The following is a 17,970-nucleotide window of genomic DNA, read 5'->3' as shown; positions in this document are numbered from 1 at the left end:
TAAAGGAGTTATTGAATTACGATCTAGGATATTTTGATAAGTTCAATGACTAAAGAATCTAAGGGAAAAAGTACCGTAGAGTGACATATTTCCATAATTGCAATCCTACATTTGATATCCTTATGTATTATCCTACATGAGCTTGATCATGTATATCCTGTAATTAGTGATATACTGTAGGCCTACATGTCACAGAGGTTGGTTGGGTGGTTAAGTTTAGGAGGCCTATATTAAACCAATAGACCTGTAATACAAATTGTAAATTGCATAGTCGATAAATATTTCTCCCAGTTAATTACTTGTGCTGATGACATGACGTCTTATTCATAATAACACTCATTTCTAAATATATCTGCAAAGAAACATTAACAGGAATTTATCTTTTTGTCAAAATAGGTTGATATCCAATCCCTATTGTACATGACCCGTTAAAAAGACGACTAAATATTTTGATAGATACATGCACCCCCTCTCACCAGGTTATGGCTATTCCCTTTCCCCCCTACCTGAGGATTGGGAGAGCTGAGTGTGACCCCCCCAATATATATATATATATATATATATATATATATATATATATATATATATATGTATATATATATATATATATATATATATATATATATATATATATATATATATATATATACTGTATATATATATATATATTTATATGTATATATTTGTATGTATATATATATATATATATATATATATATATATATATATATATATATATATATATATATATATATATACTGTATATGCAGTATATGTATACTGTATAAATATATATATATATATATATATATATATATATATATATATATATATATATATATATATACTGTATATATATATATATATATATATATATATATATATATATATATATGTATATATATATATATATATATATATATATATATATATATATATATGTATATATATATATATATATATATATATATATATATATATATTTATATGTATATATTTGTATGTGTATATATATATATATGTATATATATATATATATATATATATATATATATATATATATATATATATATATATACATATATATATATATATATATATATATATATATATATATATATATATATATATATGTATGTATATATATATATATATATATATATATATATATATATATATATATATATATATATATATATATATATATATATATATATATATTTATATATACTGTATATATACATATATTTTTGTATGTTTATATTTGTATATATATATATATATATATATATATATATATATATATATATATATATATATATATACAGTAGAACCTCGGTTTACGAATTTAATTCGTTCCTAATGCGAACTCGTAAACAGAAAAATTTGTATCGCGAAACGAATTTTCCCATAAGAATGTTATAAAATCGAAATAATTAGTTCAACCCATCTACAAAAACCAGTTTTCAATATTAAACTTAGCCGGTGATTATATAAGCTGCAGCTCTGCTGCCCGACAGAAAAACTCTACGTTCAAAATACGCCAGCGATCGCTATGCAGGTAGGGGGTGTACATCAACAGCGCCATCTGTCGAGCAGGTACTTAGTACTCCATGTAAACACAGAACCAATTTTCTCTCTGTCGTGCCACCGGCAAGACCTACTAAATTCGCTGTTGCTTACTGGATTGGTTTTCACAGATTTTGGTGAAGTACACATTTCTAGTTATTAGCTTTCGCTTTGCAGAGGTTATCTTCAATACATCCTTGCATTCTTTTATTGATTTTGGATTATTTGTTGACGACTTTGGATAGATTTTGAATTCCCCTTTGACTAATTCAAGATGGCTGACCCTTCTCAAGTGTAGTGCTAGGGACTGTTCAAGGCGTCTTCCGAAGGCCTCTATCGATCCGCACACCGTTTGTTCCAATTGTCGGGATAAAACCTGTCAATTGGAAGATCGATGTGAGGAATGCGTTGGGCTTTCAGAATTCGATTTTCACGAATTCCAGAAATATTCACGTAGGCTAGAGAGAGATAGAGTCAGGAGAAGTTCATCTCGCTCCGTTGATATTTCCTCTCCTCATGCCCCACAACCTATTCCTTCCCCTGTAGTGGTTGCTCCTGATCCCCCTTCTAGCACTCAACAACCTTCGATGGCAGATATGATGCGTGCCATCCAGGCTCTGGGTGAGAGAGTCGAGTCATTGGCGAGTGACCGTAACCAACTCATGGCAGACGTCAAGGAGTTGAAGTGTAAGAGTGCAGTGGGTAGTGACAAAGTGAGTGGTAGTGTTGTGGAAAGTGTTAGTGTTGCGCTTGAGGGTTCGTCTGTTCGTGCCTGTCGTTCTCCCAGTCCGGGACCTCTTGCAAGCTCCCAAGGCCAGGGGAGAAGCAATGTCGTACGACCAAAGGGTTCGATAGGCTTTAATCAGCGAACAGACGTTCCCTCCGTGGTTTCGGACGTATCTAACAAAGATCGCCCCACCCACAAAAAGACGAGAGAGCCCATTTATTCCTCGTCTGCGGAAGACGTTTCTCGAAAGAAACAATGGACCAAGGTCTCACGGCCTCTTAAACGCAAGTCGGTCCCTTCCGCGCAAGTCCAACGGCCCAGTTGTAGCCACTGGGTCAGTTCGGACTCGCTGCAGTCTTCCGATGACGGCACACCTCCTAAGAGAGGCAAAGCGGTACCGCATCAGGCAGTAACTCCGTCTGTTGCCGCACCTGCTACTGTAGACCCAAAGTGGTCTTTGCTGCAGACCATGCAGACACAGTTGACGTCATTAATGCAGGACTTTCGTGCGGAGAAGGTTGACGCTGCACCACCCGTTAGCCTACAACCAACCACGGTTGTGCGTCCAGTGGACGCTGAGGCTACCTTCTCCCGCACTCCAGCTGTGAGAGTCCCGCCACCCATGCGTTCCAGTGTACCCTGCCAGCCGCATGTTGACGTTCAGCGACGCACGGAACCTTCCGTTGACGTTCGCGAATTACAACAACAACCTAAGTTGTTTTGTTTTGACGCGGTGCGTCAACCTCCGCAACCCAGTGTGGTTACCACTACTCGCCCACAGCAGACTAGACAGTCAGGAGTAGACGCTTTGCGCCCCCGCGCTGCTATGGTTGTTGCCAGCTCACAGACTGGGCAACAGTTCCATGACGTTGCGTCCAGTGCAGTCACGCATGCACCCGTGCTGCCGGACTCAGCTGACCAGCCTATTCCTACTCCTTTGCCGCTTCCTCCTCAGTATTCAGATGATGGACTATCTGATGATGACGACGCTGCACACTTTGACGACCCGCATACGGATATCGACGAACCCAAGACCACGCCTCCCTCCTTGGACTTTAGGAAAGTTCTTGCACTGTTCAGGGAGATGTATCCTGATCAGTTTGTTTCTGCGGCCCCACGCTCTCCTCCATCTGAGTTCGCTTTAGGCACGCAGTCATCCGCGCCTGCCTTTACGAAGCTCGTCCTCGCCCGCTCGTCTAAGAGAGCTTTAAGAGTGTTGGGAGAATGGATGCAGTCCAAAAAGCACATTGGGAAGACAGCATTCTTGTTTCCCCCTGCGAAACTCTCTTCCAGATCGAGCGTCTAGTATGCCACGGGAGAAGTTCTCGGCTTGGGAGTTCCTGCCTCTGCCCAGGGCGACTTCTCAAGTCTAGTAGACTCTCCCCGCAGGCTAGCCATGAGACGCTCCAAGATTTGTTGGACTCCTTCAGAACTTAGACCATCTGATGAAAGGAGTGTTCAGAGCCTTCGAGGTTTTTAACTTTTTGGATTGGTGTTTGGGAGCGTTGAGCAGAAAGACCTCCCCTTCTGACAAGGAAACTTCCATGCTCATTATGTCCTGCATGGACAAGGCCATACGGGACGGTTCCAGTGAGCTTGCGGCTTCGTTCGTTTCCGGGGTCCTCAAGAAACGGGAAAACCTTTGCTCCTTCTTGTCAGCTGGAGTAACACAATGTCAGAAATCGGAACTTATGTTTGCTCCTCTCTCAAAGTGCCTTTTCCCAGAGGAGTTGATAAAGGAGATTGCTGCCTCCTTGATTCAAAAAGACACGCATGACCTGGTTGCGTCATCTGCCCGCAAAGCCACCCCTTTGCCTACCGTGTCTAGACCCAGGATGGACACTCCAGCGTCCAGATTTATTCCGCCCTTTCGTGGCAGAGCCTCCAGCAGAGGAGGTGCTCGTGCCGAAGGGAGACGTGGGATTAAGAAGAAAGGTACCAAGTCCTTTAAGGGCAGAGTCTGACTGCCACCTTCTTCAGACAGCAGTGGGAGCCAGACTCAAGAACTTCTGGCAGTCCTGGGAGAACAGGGGCGCAGATGCACAATCTGTGAAGTTGCTCAGAGAAGGGTACAAGATCCCGTTTGTACGCAAACCCCCTCTAGCAACGTCTCCCATCGACCTCTCTCCCAGGTACAGAGAGGAGGACAAGAGACTAGCTTTGAAGCAAGAGGTGTCTCTCTTACTAGAAAAGGGAGCGGTAGTCAAAGTCCGGGACCATCAATCCCCGGGCTTCTACAACCGTCTCTTCTTAGTGGTAAAGAAGACAGGAGGGTGGAGGCCGGTGCTAGACGTCAGTGCTCTGAATGTCTTTGTCACAAAGCAGACGTTCGCCATGGAGACGACAAAGTCTGTTCTAGCAGCGGTCAGGAAGGAAGACTGGATGGTCTCTTTAGACCTAAAGGACGCTTACTTTCACGTCCCCATCCACCCAGATTCCCAACCTTTTCTAAGGTTCGTTTACGGGAAGGTTGTCTACCAATTTCAAGCCCTGTGCTTTGGCCTAAGCACGGCGCCTCTTGTCTTTACGAAACTGATGAGGAATATTGCCAAATTCCTGCATTTAGCGGACATCAGAGCCTCCCTCTATTTGGACGACTGGGTTCTAAGAGCTTCTTCCAGTCGTCGCTGTCTGGAGAATCTAAAGTGGACTCTAGATCTGACCAAGGAATTGGGTCTCCTGGTCAATATGGAAAAGTCCCAACTGGAGATTCACAGTCAAGCTTTTCGGGCTTTTCCGTCGGCCCCCAGAACAAGTCAAGCCCAAGGATGCATCCAGAACATGCTAAAGAAGGACCGATGTTCAGTCAGACAGTGGATGAGTCTGATAGGGACGCTATCATCCCTGGACCAGTTCATTGCGTTAGGGAGACTGCACCTCCGTCCCCTTCAATTTCACCTAGCTGTTCACTGGAAAAAGGACAAGACGCTAGAAGCGGTCTCGATCCCCATTTCCGAGAAGATGAAGTCATCACTGACTTAGTGGAAGGACAACATCTACCTCAGAGAGGGTCTGCCCCTGGCTGTTCAGACCCCCAACCACGTTCTCTTCTCGGACGCATCGGACACGGGCTGGGGTGCGACATTAGACGGTCGGGAATGCTCAGGAACTTGGAACTCGAATCAAAGAACGTTACATATCAACTGCAAGGAGCTACTGGCAGTTCATCTGGCCTTGAAAAGCTTCAAGTCCCTCCTTCTAGGCAAGGTGGTGGAGGTGAACTCAGACAACACCACGGCCTTGGCGTACATCTCCAAGCAAGGAGGGACCCATTCTATGACGTTGTACGAGATCGCAAGGGACCTCCTCACCTGGTCAAGAGATCTAAACCTTTCTCTAGTAACGAGGTTCATTCAAGGCAACATGAATGTCATGGCGGACTGCCTCAGTCGGAAGGGTCAAATCATCCCAACAGAATGGACCCTACACAAGGATGTGTGCAAGAGACTATGGGCCACATGGGGCCAACCTACCATAGATCTCTTTGCAACCTCGATGACCAAGAGGCTCCCAATTTATTGCTCGCCAATCCCGGACCCAGCAGCAGTTCATATAGATGCCTTTCTACTGGATTGGTCCCATCTAGACCTTTATGCATTCCCCCCGTTCAAGATTGTCAACAAGGTACTACAGAAGTTCGCCTCTCACGAAGGGACAAGGTTGACGTTAGTTGCTCCCCTCTGGCCCGCGAGAGAATGGTTCACCGAGGTACTTCAATGGCAAGTGGACGTTCCCAGAACTCTTCCTCTAAGAGTGGACCTTCGACGTCAGCCACACGTAAAGAAGGTACACCAAAGCCTCCACGCTCTTCGTCTGACTGCCTTCAGACTATCGAAAGACTCTCGAGAGCTAGAGGCTTTTCGAAGGAGGCAGCCAGGGCGATTGCTAGAGCAAGGAGGACATCCACTCTTAGAGTCTACCAGTCGAAGTGGGAAGTCTTCCGAAGCTGGTGCAAGTCGGTATCAGTATCCTCAACCAGTACCTCTGTAACCCAAATAGCTGACTTCCTATTATACCTAAGGAAGGAAAGATCTCTTTCAGCTCCCACGATCAAAGGTTACAGAAGCATGTTGGCAACAGTCTTCCGTCACAGAGGCTTAGATCTTTCTAACAACAAAGATCTACAGGACCTCCTTAAGTCTTTTGAGACCTCGAAGGAGCGTCGTTTGGCTACACCAGGTTGGAATTTAGACATGGTACTAAGATTCCTTATGTCAGAAAGGTTCGAGCCACTACAATCAGCCTCCTTTAAAGATCTCACTTTAAAGACTCTTTTCCTCGTTTGCTTAGCAACAGCTAAAAGAGTCAGTGAGAAACACGCCTTCAGCAGGAACATCGGATTTTCATCTGAAACGGCTACATGTTCCTTACAGCTTGGTTTTCTAGCCAAAAACGAACTACCTTCTCGTCCTTGGCCGAAATCGTTCGATATTCCAAGCCTTTCTAATTTGGTTGGAAATGAACTAGAAAGAGTCTTATGCCCTGTTAGAGCTCTTAAGTTCTCTTTAAAACGAACTAAACCTTTACGAGGACAGTCAGAAGCTTTATGGTGTGCTATTAAGAAACCTTCTTTACCTATGTCAAAGAATGCAGTTTCCTATTATATCAGACTGTTGATACGAGAAGCTCATTCCCATCTGAATGAGGAAGACCATGCTTTGCTGAAGGTAAGGACACATGAAGTTAGAGCTGTCGCAACTTCAGTGGCCTTTAAACAAAATAGATCTCTGCAGAGTATAATGGACGCAACCTATTGGAGAAGCAAGTCAGTGTTCGCGTCTTTTTATCTTAAAGATGTCCAGTCTCTTTACGAGAACTGCTACACCCTGGGACCATTCGTAGCAGCGAGTGCAGTAGTGGGTGAGGGCTCAACCACTACATTCCCCTAATTCCATAACCTTTTTTAATCTTTCTCTTGAAATGTTTTTTATTGTTGTTTCTTGGGTTGTCCGGAAGGCTAAGAAGCCTTTCGCATCCTGGTTGATTTGGCGGGTGGTCAAATTCTTTTCTTGAGAAGCGCCTAGATTAGAGGTTTTGATGAGGTCCTTTAGTATGGGTTGCAACCCTTGATACTTCAGCTCCTAAGAGTCGCTCAGCATCCTGTGAGGATCGCGAGGCTCAGTAAGGAAGACGTACTTAAAAAGGCAGAGTAATTGTTCAAGTCGACTCCCTTACCAGGTACTTATTTATTTTATGTTTGTTATTTTGAATAACTGCTAAAATGAAATACAAAATACTTAGCTCATAATAATGTAAACAAGTAATGCTGGTCTCTACCCACCCCCCTGGGTGTGAATCAGCTTATATAATCACCGGCTAAGTTTAATATTGAAAAATGTTATTTTTATTAATAAAATAAATTTTTGAATATACTTACCCGGTGATTATATATTAATGGACCCTCCCTTCCTCCCCAATAGAGACCCAGTGGACCGAGGAGAAAATTGGTTCTGTGTTTACATGGAGTACTAAGTACCTGCTCGACAGATGGCGCTGTTGATGTACACCCCCTACCTGCATAGCGATCGCTGGCATATTTTGAACGTAGAGTTTTTCTGTCGGGCAGCAGAGCTGCAGCTTATATAATCACCGGGTAAGTATATTCAAAAATTTATTTTATTAATAAAAATAACATTTTTCACAAATTTTTCCTTACACATGCAGTACTCTACTGTACTCTACACAAAATTATTAAAATATTGCAGTCATTTAATGATGAAAATATGGATATGCATGCACAGTAAACCTGAACTTTACCTTAGTGGAGTGTCGCTGCTGGCTTGATGGAGACGAGAGGAGGGGAAGGAGGAGGAGGGGGTTACTGCTTGGAAGGAGAATCTCTCTCCATGAGAACTTCAGGAACGTTAACTGGAGTTCTCTCGCTCGAATGGCGTTCACTATCACTGGTTTTGCGTTTGCGAGACTCTTGGTCGTCGTCTTTCACAGTTCTTTTCTCCCCCTTCACAAGATATTTTTCAATAGACACCTGCTTTTGTCTGTTCTTCAAAATTTTATAGAAGTGACCCACCCCATTATCGACTAATAAATTTATTGCACGGTCTGTTTCAGCCTTATTCGGGACATTTTCCTCAAGAAAACTTTTCACGTCTTCCCACTTCTTTAAAAAATCTTTTATCACTACGTCATCAAGAATAGGTGGCCGTTGTTTTGACAACGACGATACACCTTTAGCTACTTTAGCGGCCTTTATTTCTTCTTTTTTCTTTAATATTGTGCATATCGTCGACTGCGAGCGATTGAAAAAACTAGCAATGTCTTTCACACGCATGCCTTGGTCATGCTTCTCGATGATCTCCTTCTTCATCTCGATCGTTATCATCAGCTTCTTCTTACTGCTTTCCTTCTTCGACATCTTAGGAGCCATTGTCTATCACAATAATACACAGTACAGTACTGTAATCACAAATGAGTGAAAATAAAACAAATCACAAACCACGTGTAAAAATCACAAAGAAATCGTCCACGAATTCACTAAGTATGTATGCTATCGAGACGGCGGATACTGAGATAATGAACGAGTGAAGGGGGTAATAAAGGGGTTTAGGGGGTGGTAGGTATGCGTGGGAGGAGTCACGTGACTCCATTGTGAGATGCTGTCGTTAAGTTATTTCCATGAAAAATGCGATCAGGAAGCGCGGCGTTAACACTTTTCCACATAAAACGGCGCGTGGGAGGGAAATTTAAATTCGATAACCGATACAATATTCGTTAACCGAGACGAATTTTTCAGAGAAAGTCACTTCGTAAACCGAAAAATTCGTAAGCGGAGTCGTTCGTAAACCGAGGTTCTACTGTATATATATATATATATATATATATATATATATATATATATATATATATATATATATATATATATATATATATATATATGTATGTATGTATGTATGTATGTATGTATAACCAGGCACTTGCTCTTTATTATTTAGAGGAGATTAATGTCAGTGACATGCATCGTATCAGGGGAATAATGATGCCATAAAAGTTTCTACCATTCACAGATGAACAATGTGTATTGATAAGTATCTTGAAATTGCAGGATAAACTTATCAGAATATTGAAAAAACTTTCCATTTTCATATGAAACATTGAATAGATTATTTTTCGTCAACTTTTTGCTTATCTATATGGGCGAGTGCTTTGTAAAAACATGATAGATAGCTTATACTGTACATTATTGTACTTGGTTCTTTATATGAATTTTTAAAGAGTAATGTGTCTTAGTCATATTTCAGCACATAATTTTACTCGAATAATTTTTCCATCAAATTTGAACAATCCCTTTTATGTGGTGCAGATCAGTAAATTAATTTCTCACTTCAAATACAAAACTATTGATTCAACGCTAGTCTTTATATTTCAGGAAAATGAAATTAGTTGTTGGTGAATGAATTATGCAAAGTAAATCTATAAATTCATTGTGTTGTCCGTGTAGATTCTCTCTCTCTCTCTCTCTCTCTCTCTCTCTCTCTCTCTCTCTCTCTCTCTCTCTCTCTCTCTGAAAGCAGATTTTTAATGTATATAGATAAAGCCGCTATCAATGACCATTTAATTCGTTACAGAGTTAAGTATAAACAAAATAATTCTACAATATCACACGCTTCTAAGTCATAAATCGAATGTTCACCAGCAGCCAGTCAACCCCCTTTACAAACATTGCATATTTTGAGCAGTGTGGATACCAAGTCCTTTACATTCCAGACCTAATTTCACATTATATATCGTACGACCTTTCAATTCACATAATTCCAAAGTGGGAACAAATGGTATTCTTGAAATATTTCAAGAGAAATAAAAGCAGGTTTATAGAATTGTTCTGGAGGATATGAAATTGGGAAATAAAAAATGGAATAAAATGGGATGGGTAAATGGGAAATAGTAAATATGATTAAAGTGAGCGTGAAGTAGTATGAAATTGAAACATATGGAATGGGCAAACATGGAATAGGGAGTATGAATTACGTGAATGTGGTGTAGGTAGTATGAGATAAGAAATTTGGAATAGTAAAATATGAATTAGGAAATTATGGAATTGCTAAATATGAATTATGAAATAGAAAAAATGTGGAATCAATAAACAGATATTTAATTGATATGAAATAGGTAAATATGAAATAGAGAAAAGTAGGGTAGGAAAGAATTAATAGGAAATCAGAAACATTATGTAAATCAATATGAAGTTGTTAAATGTGAAATAGGTAAATAAGAAAGAGAATTGTTAAATATGAAATATTCAAAATTGGTAAATTTGAAATAGGTAAATAAAAAATAGAATTGTTAAAAATTACATTTTCAAAATGGGTAAATATGAGATAGGTAAATAAGAAATAGGATTGCTAAATATGAAATTTTCAAAATTGGTAAATATAAAATACTCAAAATTGGTAAATAGGAAATAGGTAAATAGATAAAATTGTTAAATATGAAATAAGCAAATAAGCAAATAAATATAATTGTTGAATATGAAATATTCAAAATTGTTAAATGTGAAATAGGTAAATAAGAAATAAAATGGTTAGCTATGAAATAGGTAAATAAGAAAGGTTAAGTATGAAATATTCGAAATGTGTAAATATGGAATAGGTAAATAAATACAATTTAAATATGAAATACTCAAAATTGGTAAATATGCAATAGGTAAATAAATAGAATGGTTAAATATGAAATATCGTCACCCTCATAAAATAACTGCCTAAGTTATTTTCTCAACTTGTTGGGAAATCAAAACGAAAACCTCATTTCCTAATTCTTTATATCATTGTGGTGAGCTTCAATTAACAAATTCTTATTCACAAATTCTTCTATTAAGAATTCGTGAATTGAAACTCAAGACAATAATATAAAGAATTAGGAAATGGGAAGGTTTCTTTTTGATTTCCCAACAAGTGGAGAAAATGACTTAGGCAGTTAATTTATGAGGGTGACGATATTCAAAATATTTAAATATATAACAGGTAAATAAGAAATGGGTAACCGAATCCATAACCCACCACAGATGGCTTGTCACCATCGTGACTAGCCATAGCCCTCATCATGTACACTGCATAGTTGTCCTCGGGTATAGGGGGGAGAGGGTGGCTATCCAGCTGGGCTATCCTAGGTTGGCTCTTCTTCCATATTCGTCTATTTCCATCCATTGTTCAATAACTGGTGGGAAAGAATTAACAATTGTTAATAAAGTTATTGAGGAAGAATGAAACCATTTAATAACATCCGAATAAATCTTGCTTTGATTTGAAATTTGTCATTAACCGGAGGGAAAGAATTAGCAGTTGTTGATTAAGTTACTGAGAAAGGAAGAAATCATTTAACAGTATCTAAAGGATTCTTGATTAGAAATTTGTCATTAACTGGAGGGAAAGAATTAACAGTTGTTGATTAAGTTATTGAGAAAAGAAGAAATCATTTAACAATATCTGAATGATTCTTGATTTGAAATTTGTCATTAACTGGAGGGAAAGAATTAACAGTTGTTGATTAAGTTACTGAGAAAGGGAGAAATCATTTAACAATATCTGAATGATTCTTGATTTGAAATTTGTCATTAACTGGAGGGAAAGAATTAATAGTTGTTGATTAAGTTATTGAGAAAGGCAGAAATCATTTAACAATATCTGAATGATTCTTGATTTGAAATTTGTCATTAACTAGAGGGAAAGAATTAATATTTTTTAAAAAAGTCACAGAGAAAGACTGAAATATTTTAACTATCCAAATGATTCTTGATCTGAAATTTCTCATTAACTGAAGGGAAAGAATTAACAGTTGTTGAGTAAGTTAACTGAGAATGACTGAAACCATTTAACAATATCCAAATGAATCTTGATTTGATTTTAGATTTGTAATTAACTGGAGGAGAAGATTTAATAGTTGTTAATTAAGTTGAATTAAAAGCTCAAGATAGAGACGACTGGCTAAATCTAATCGAGGGCCTTACTGAGAAAGGCTGAAATCATTTACTAAAATCCGAAAGATTTTTTTTTTTTTCATCTGAAATGTCATTAACTGGAGGGAAAGAATTAACTGTTGTTAATTAAGTTAACTGAGAAAGAATGAAACCATTTAACAATATCTAAATGTTTCTTGATTTGATTTGAAATTTCTCATTAACTGGAGGGAAAGAATTACTAGTTGATAATTAAGTTAGTTTTGAAAGGCTGAAATCATTTAACAAAATCCGAATGATTCTTGATTTGATTTGAAATTTCTCATTAACTGAAGGGGAAGAATTAACAGTTGTTAATAAGGTTAACCGAGAAAGAATGAAACCATTTAATAACATCCGAATAAATCTTGCTTTGATTTAAATGTTATCATTAACTGGAGGGAAAGAATTAACAGTTGTTAATTAAGTTGAATTAACTGCTCAAGATAGAGACGTCTGGCAAAATCTGATGGAGGAACTTTTGCATCAATAAGCGTAGGAGGAGATGATGATGATGAGTTAAGTTACTGAGAAAGGATGAAATCATTTAACAAAATCCGAAAGAATCTTGGTTTGATCTGAAATGTCATTAACTGAAGGGAAAAGTTAACTGTTGTTAATTAAGTTACTAAGAAAGAAAGAAACCATTTAACAATATCCTAATGAATCTTGCTTTGATTTGAAATTTCTCATTAACAGGAGGGAAAGAATTAACTGTTGTTAATCAAGTTAATTGAGAAAGGCTGAAACCATTTAACAATATCCAAATGATTCTTGATTTAATTTGAGATTTGGAAAAATTACAGAAGTGAATTCTAGTTTGGACTCATAAGTACTTATTAGGGGTACAGTATAATGGTTTTCGAAGGATTATTTATTGGAAAATAAAGAAAAAGGGAAAGGAATTGCAAGATTCAGAGTAATAACTGAAGATGATTATGTAGAGATGAAAAAGACTATGAAATTACTTGAAATTCAGGAAGTTATAGAGAAATGACTTTGCGTATTTATACATAAAAAAGACTGAAACTTTAAGCATACTATGTATAAAAGGAATGAGCTTTTGGAAAGTAATTGATAATAAAACACAGAGGGGCACTGAGTAGAGTGCAGACCTCCGCTGCCGTAGCTTATTTTTCGACCTTTTGTTCCACTACACCGTTGACATTTGACCTTAACAAGTATTAATTTGCGTGGCTTTTCATATACTCAAACATGAACCATGTTTGAAGTCTCTGTGACAACGATGTCCAAACTGATTACGTGAATTGGACATTTTGCTTGACCGTGACCTTGACCTTTGACCTTGAACTTCCAAAATTTAACCATTTCCAGCTGTTTATATAGCAGTTAATCCCTGCAAGTTCCATTACGCTACGTTTAAAATTGTGGCCAGGAAGCTATTCACAAACAAACACGCACGCAAACACTCAAACAGGGGCGAAAACATAACCTCCTTCCAACTTCGTTGGCGGCGGTAATTACTTGAAACGCAGAAGGCGGCATTGTGTACTGAAATCAGAACCATGTTTTGCTTGCTTGAGCTGATAAGAGGATTATTGAATGATTAGATTAGAACAGGTTAACATATATATATATATCTATGTTTATCACTGTTCAATTTATCTGCACCCTCTTAAACTTTCGACGTTTCTTGTTCATAAATCTTTGGTGCTCATCGCCATATTTTTTAGTTTTCGTTTTTTTTCTGCTTTAGTCCTATGATTTTATTGATGTTTTAGTCCGAAAATTATTTACTTTAATGTTGTTATGTTTATGCTTCAAAAATCTTTTGTCATAATTTGTTTGGCAACTGGAATCCTTAAATTGTGATGGTTTTCCTTCCATAACTTTTCATTGTTCCAGATTCCATGAATTACTATAGTCCATTTCTTTTATCGAGGCAGATTTGCACCGACTCGCAGCGGTGCCCTTTTAGCTCGGAAAATTTTCCTGATCGCTGATTGGTTAGAATTATCTCGTCCAACCAATCAGCGATCAGAAAACTCTTCCGAGCTTAAAGGACACCGCTGCGATTCGGTGCAAATCTGCATCGCTAAAACAAATTGAGTATAGTGTTTCATCATCATCATCATCATCTACTCCTACACCTATATGAGGCAAAGGGCCTCGGTTAGATTTTGCCAGTCGCCTCTATCTTGAGCTTTTAAATCAGTACTTCTCCATTCATCATCTCCTCAGCCATGTAGATCTAGGTCTCCAGTCCCATGATTTTATTGTTTTAGCCCCATTAACCTTTGGTGTTTCAATTCCATAAATTGTTGCATCAATTCCATAAGATTTTGATGTTCAATTGGCAAACGTTTTGGAGGTGTTATAGTGCATTTTTAATGATCCAGCCACATTAATTGTATTTTTCAGTTTCATAGCTATTTTTTACATTTAGACTTATAAATATTTTATGTTTCAGTCACATAAATGTTTGCTGTAACTGTTTCAGCCCCATTTTTTTTTATATTTCACTCTCTTTACACTTTAACATTTTATCACCATAAACATTTATTATTTCAGCCCTAAATATTTTTGCCATTTCAGCATAATTAATCTTTTATATTTCAGCCCCATAAAGTTAAGTTTTCCAGCCCCATAAATATTTGCAGTTTAAGCCCCATAAATATGGGGCGATTTAGTCCTTTTTAAAGTGTTTCAGTATCATAAATATTTAGATGTCTATCCCCACGACTTCACGATTTCAATCTCAAATATTTTGTATTTCGTTATGGTAAATTTTGATTTTTCAGCTCTATATATTTCTGGTCTTTTAATTCCATGAGTATTTTGTATGCCTCATATAATTGAATGTAGCATAAGGTAAATTAAGGCTAAGTAAAGTTATAATTGGAAGTCAGCAGAAGCTTATATAAAGAGGAATAAGAAAACCACCATATTCAATAAGGTAGAAGAGACACTGTTATTATTATAATCTCTCTCTCTCTCTCTCTCTCTCTCTCTCTCTCTCTCTCTCTCTCTCTCTCTCTCTCTCTGACAGAAGGCAGGCAATAGTGGGGGATGGCTTATCAATCGAAAGCAGATATAAAGAAACTCTGCTTTTGGTACCTTATTGAGGACTATCTTGAGATATGAAATTAGTTTTATTTGTATTTTTTCTTATCTTTGTCTCTTTAAGTTATAAAAGTACTTCAGAATCTGCATCAAGTTGCTCTTATCTTTTCTTACAAAACACACGCATTAAATATATATATATATATATATATATATATATATATATATATATATATATATATATATATATATATATATCTACTGCATATATATATGTATTATATATATATATATATATATATATATGTATATATATATATATATATATATATATATATATATATATATATATATATATATATATATATATATGTGTGTGTATATGTGTATACACGTGTGTATTTTTACGTTCATAAGTATTTGTCTTACATACACACACAAACACACACACACACACACACACACACACATATATATATATATATATTGTGAAATATGTATATATATATGCATATGTATATATATACAGTATATGTATATGCATATATATGTACAATATAAATATACATATATATAGTATATATATGATTATGTATATATATTCACATATGTATATACTAACAATATATATATATATATATATATATATATATATATATATATATATATATATATATATATATATATATATATCATCATCATCATCATCATCATCATCATCATCTCCTCCTACGCCTATTAACACAAAGGGCCTTTAATAAATTTCGCCAGTCTTCTCTATCTTGAGCTTTTAATTTAATAATACTCCGTTCATCATCTCCTGCCTCACGCTTCACAGTCCTCAGCCATGTAGGTCTGGGTCTTCCAACTCTTCTCGTACCTGGTGGAGCCCAGTTAAATATTTGGTGAACTAATCTTTCTTGAGATATATATATATATATATATATATATATATATATATATATATATATATATATATATATATATATATATAGTGTGTGTGTGTGTGTGTGTGTGCTTGTGTATCAAAAAACATTTCTTATATTCAATGTTGTTCCTCTTGACCATCACATTAAGATTCTCTCTATGATTTAATCCACGGAACTGATCACAGAAATGAATTAAAAGACAAATTAATCTCAAATTAATCCAAGAACGCCAGTGGTGTTAAAATCCATATTTTTTCATTTAAGATTCTTTAACATCGAGTTGGATCCCCTTGGAGGTAATTCTTTTCATGCACTTCAAGTGGTCAACTGTAGGCACGTATTAGCCTCTTTCTATGCTTCCAAACCTTTGGGGGTTTTTCTCCATAACTGTTGGGGCCACGCTCTTCCCCCCCCCCCCCCGCTCCCCACCCCCATTTGCAAATGGAGGGTTAAAGGCTTTCCCTGTTTCAGATCCCGGTCTAATAACCCTAAGCCGGCCTTATAATAATATCTGAAACAACAACAATAGATAAATAAGAGACGCAAATGATAATGTATGATTAATAATAGAATTAAGAAGGTTACGTGAACTGTCTCACAATGCTTAAGCGGATTTATCTCACTGCCTTTACTCGAGCACTTCTGGATGGTGACTGAAGAAAAATACTGATTGTTGAGGATCATATCGATGCAAAGCTCAAATACCGGAGTCAGGGGTAAACAAAGATAGCTGCATACATCGGTGACTTAATCTGATAAGGTTATAAACAGAGACGATAGACTTGAGAGCTGCCAGGAGCTTCAATAATGAAGATTTTGTAAGGCCTTGGGGTAGAGAAAGGGTCTATAAAGGGGTAATGTGTTTCTTTCTTGGACAAGATATGACATGGTAGCAACTAGAGGCCCCAACCGACGCTATGTGGTGGCTTATGTGGTAACATATCTGATTGGTGATTGCCAGACTGGGGCACGAGTCCCGCTCAAACTCGTTAGTTCCTTTGGTCGCTGCAACCTCACCATCCTTGTGAGCTAAGGATGGGGGCCGGTGTTGGTGCAGCCATTGTCTGGCCCTCCTTGGTTCTGGATCGGTGTCAATGACCTTAGATGTCGGGATGCCTGAAAATTTTAAATCAGTTAGTCAATCAATTCTTGGTTCTGGCTTGGGTGAGAGGTGGCTTAGGCACTGATCATGTGTATATACGGTCAGTCTGTAAGGCATTGTCCTGCCTGATAAGGCAGTATCAATGTCCCTTGCCTCCGCCATTCACGACCAGCATTTAAAAATTTTTGTACAGTTGGACTCAGGAATTCTTGGTACATCTCACTCTGAGGAAGTGCACCGGACAACACCCATAGTGCTCGGTAAGTTCTGTTTTAAGCTTCACTCACCACCTCTTCTATCTCACCACACACTATCTGTTTGGTTACTCGCTGCAAAGTAAGGGTGTGACAGGATGCACATCATCCAAGTGAAATGTGTCAGGAACTCCTGTGTCCAACTGTATATAAAGGTTTAAAGGCTGCTCATGAATGGTAGAGGCAAGGGACACTGATATTGCCCTATCAAGCAGGACAATGCCCTAGAGTCAGGATCCATCGACAGGGAACATAAACAGATTTCGTAGTTGGTGTGATTCTCTAGAGGCAAGAGATTTCTGAAGCCAGCAGGTTGGCCAGGGCACCAGCCACCCATTGAGAAACTACCGCCAGAGAGTTATTGGGTTCTTTGATTGGTCAGACAGTACTACATTGGATCCTTCTCTCTGGTTACGGTT

At 37.7% G+C, this 17,970-nt stretch overlaps 1 protein-coding gene across 4 annotated transcripts in view; it reads right to left on the bottom strand.

Annotated features, from left to right (window-relative positions):
* The window catches only part of LOC137625875 (uncharacterized), a 67,960-nt gene extending 51,049 nt beyond the window's left edge, over positions 1-16,911 (bottom strand). For 3 of the 4 annotated variants that reach the window (XM_068356810.1, XM_068356809.1, XM_068356807.1), the window contains exons 1-2: positions 16,795-16,911; positions 11,308-11,464 (exon numbers count right to left, since the gene is read on the bottom strand). In XM_068356810.1, the coding sequence (XP_068212911.1) occupies positions 11,308-11,454 (147 nt within the window). In that variant the 5' untranslated portion in view covers positions 11,455-11,464; positions 16,795-16,911. Of the gene's footprint in view, positions 1-11,307; positions 11,465-16,780 lie in introns of all 4 variants that reach the window. The other variant, XM_068356808.1, reaches the window with a different exon arrangement.
* Positions 16,912-17,970: the final 1,059 nt, after the last annotated feature.

This window comes from Palaemon carinicauda, chromosome 33, assembly GCF_036898095.1.
Source record: "Palaemon carinicauda isolate YSFRI2023 chromosome 33, ASM3689809v2, whole genome shotgun sequence".
In the NCBI taxonomy this organism is placed as follows: domain Eukaryota; kingdom Metazoa; phylum Arthropoda; class Malacostraca; order Decapoda; family Palaemonidae; genus Palaemon; species Palaemon carinicauda.
Note: the sequence above shows the minus strand (reverse complement) of the source record. Positions and strands in the feature narration are given on the sequence as shown.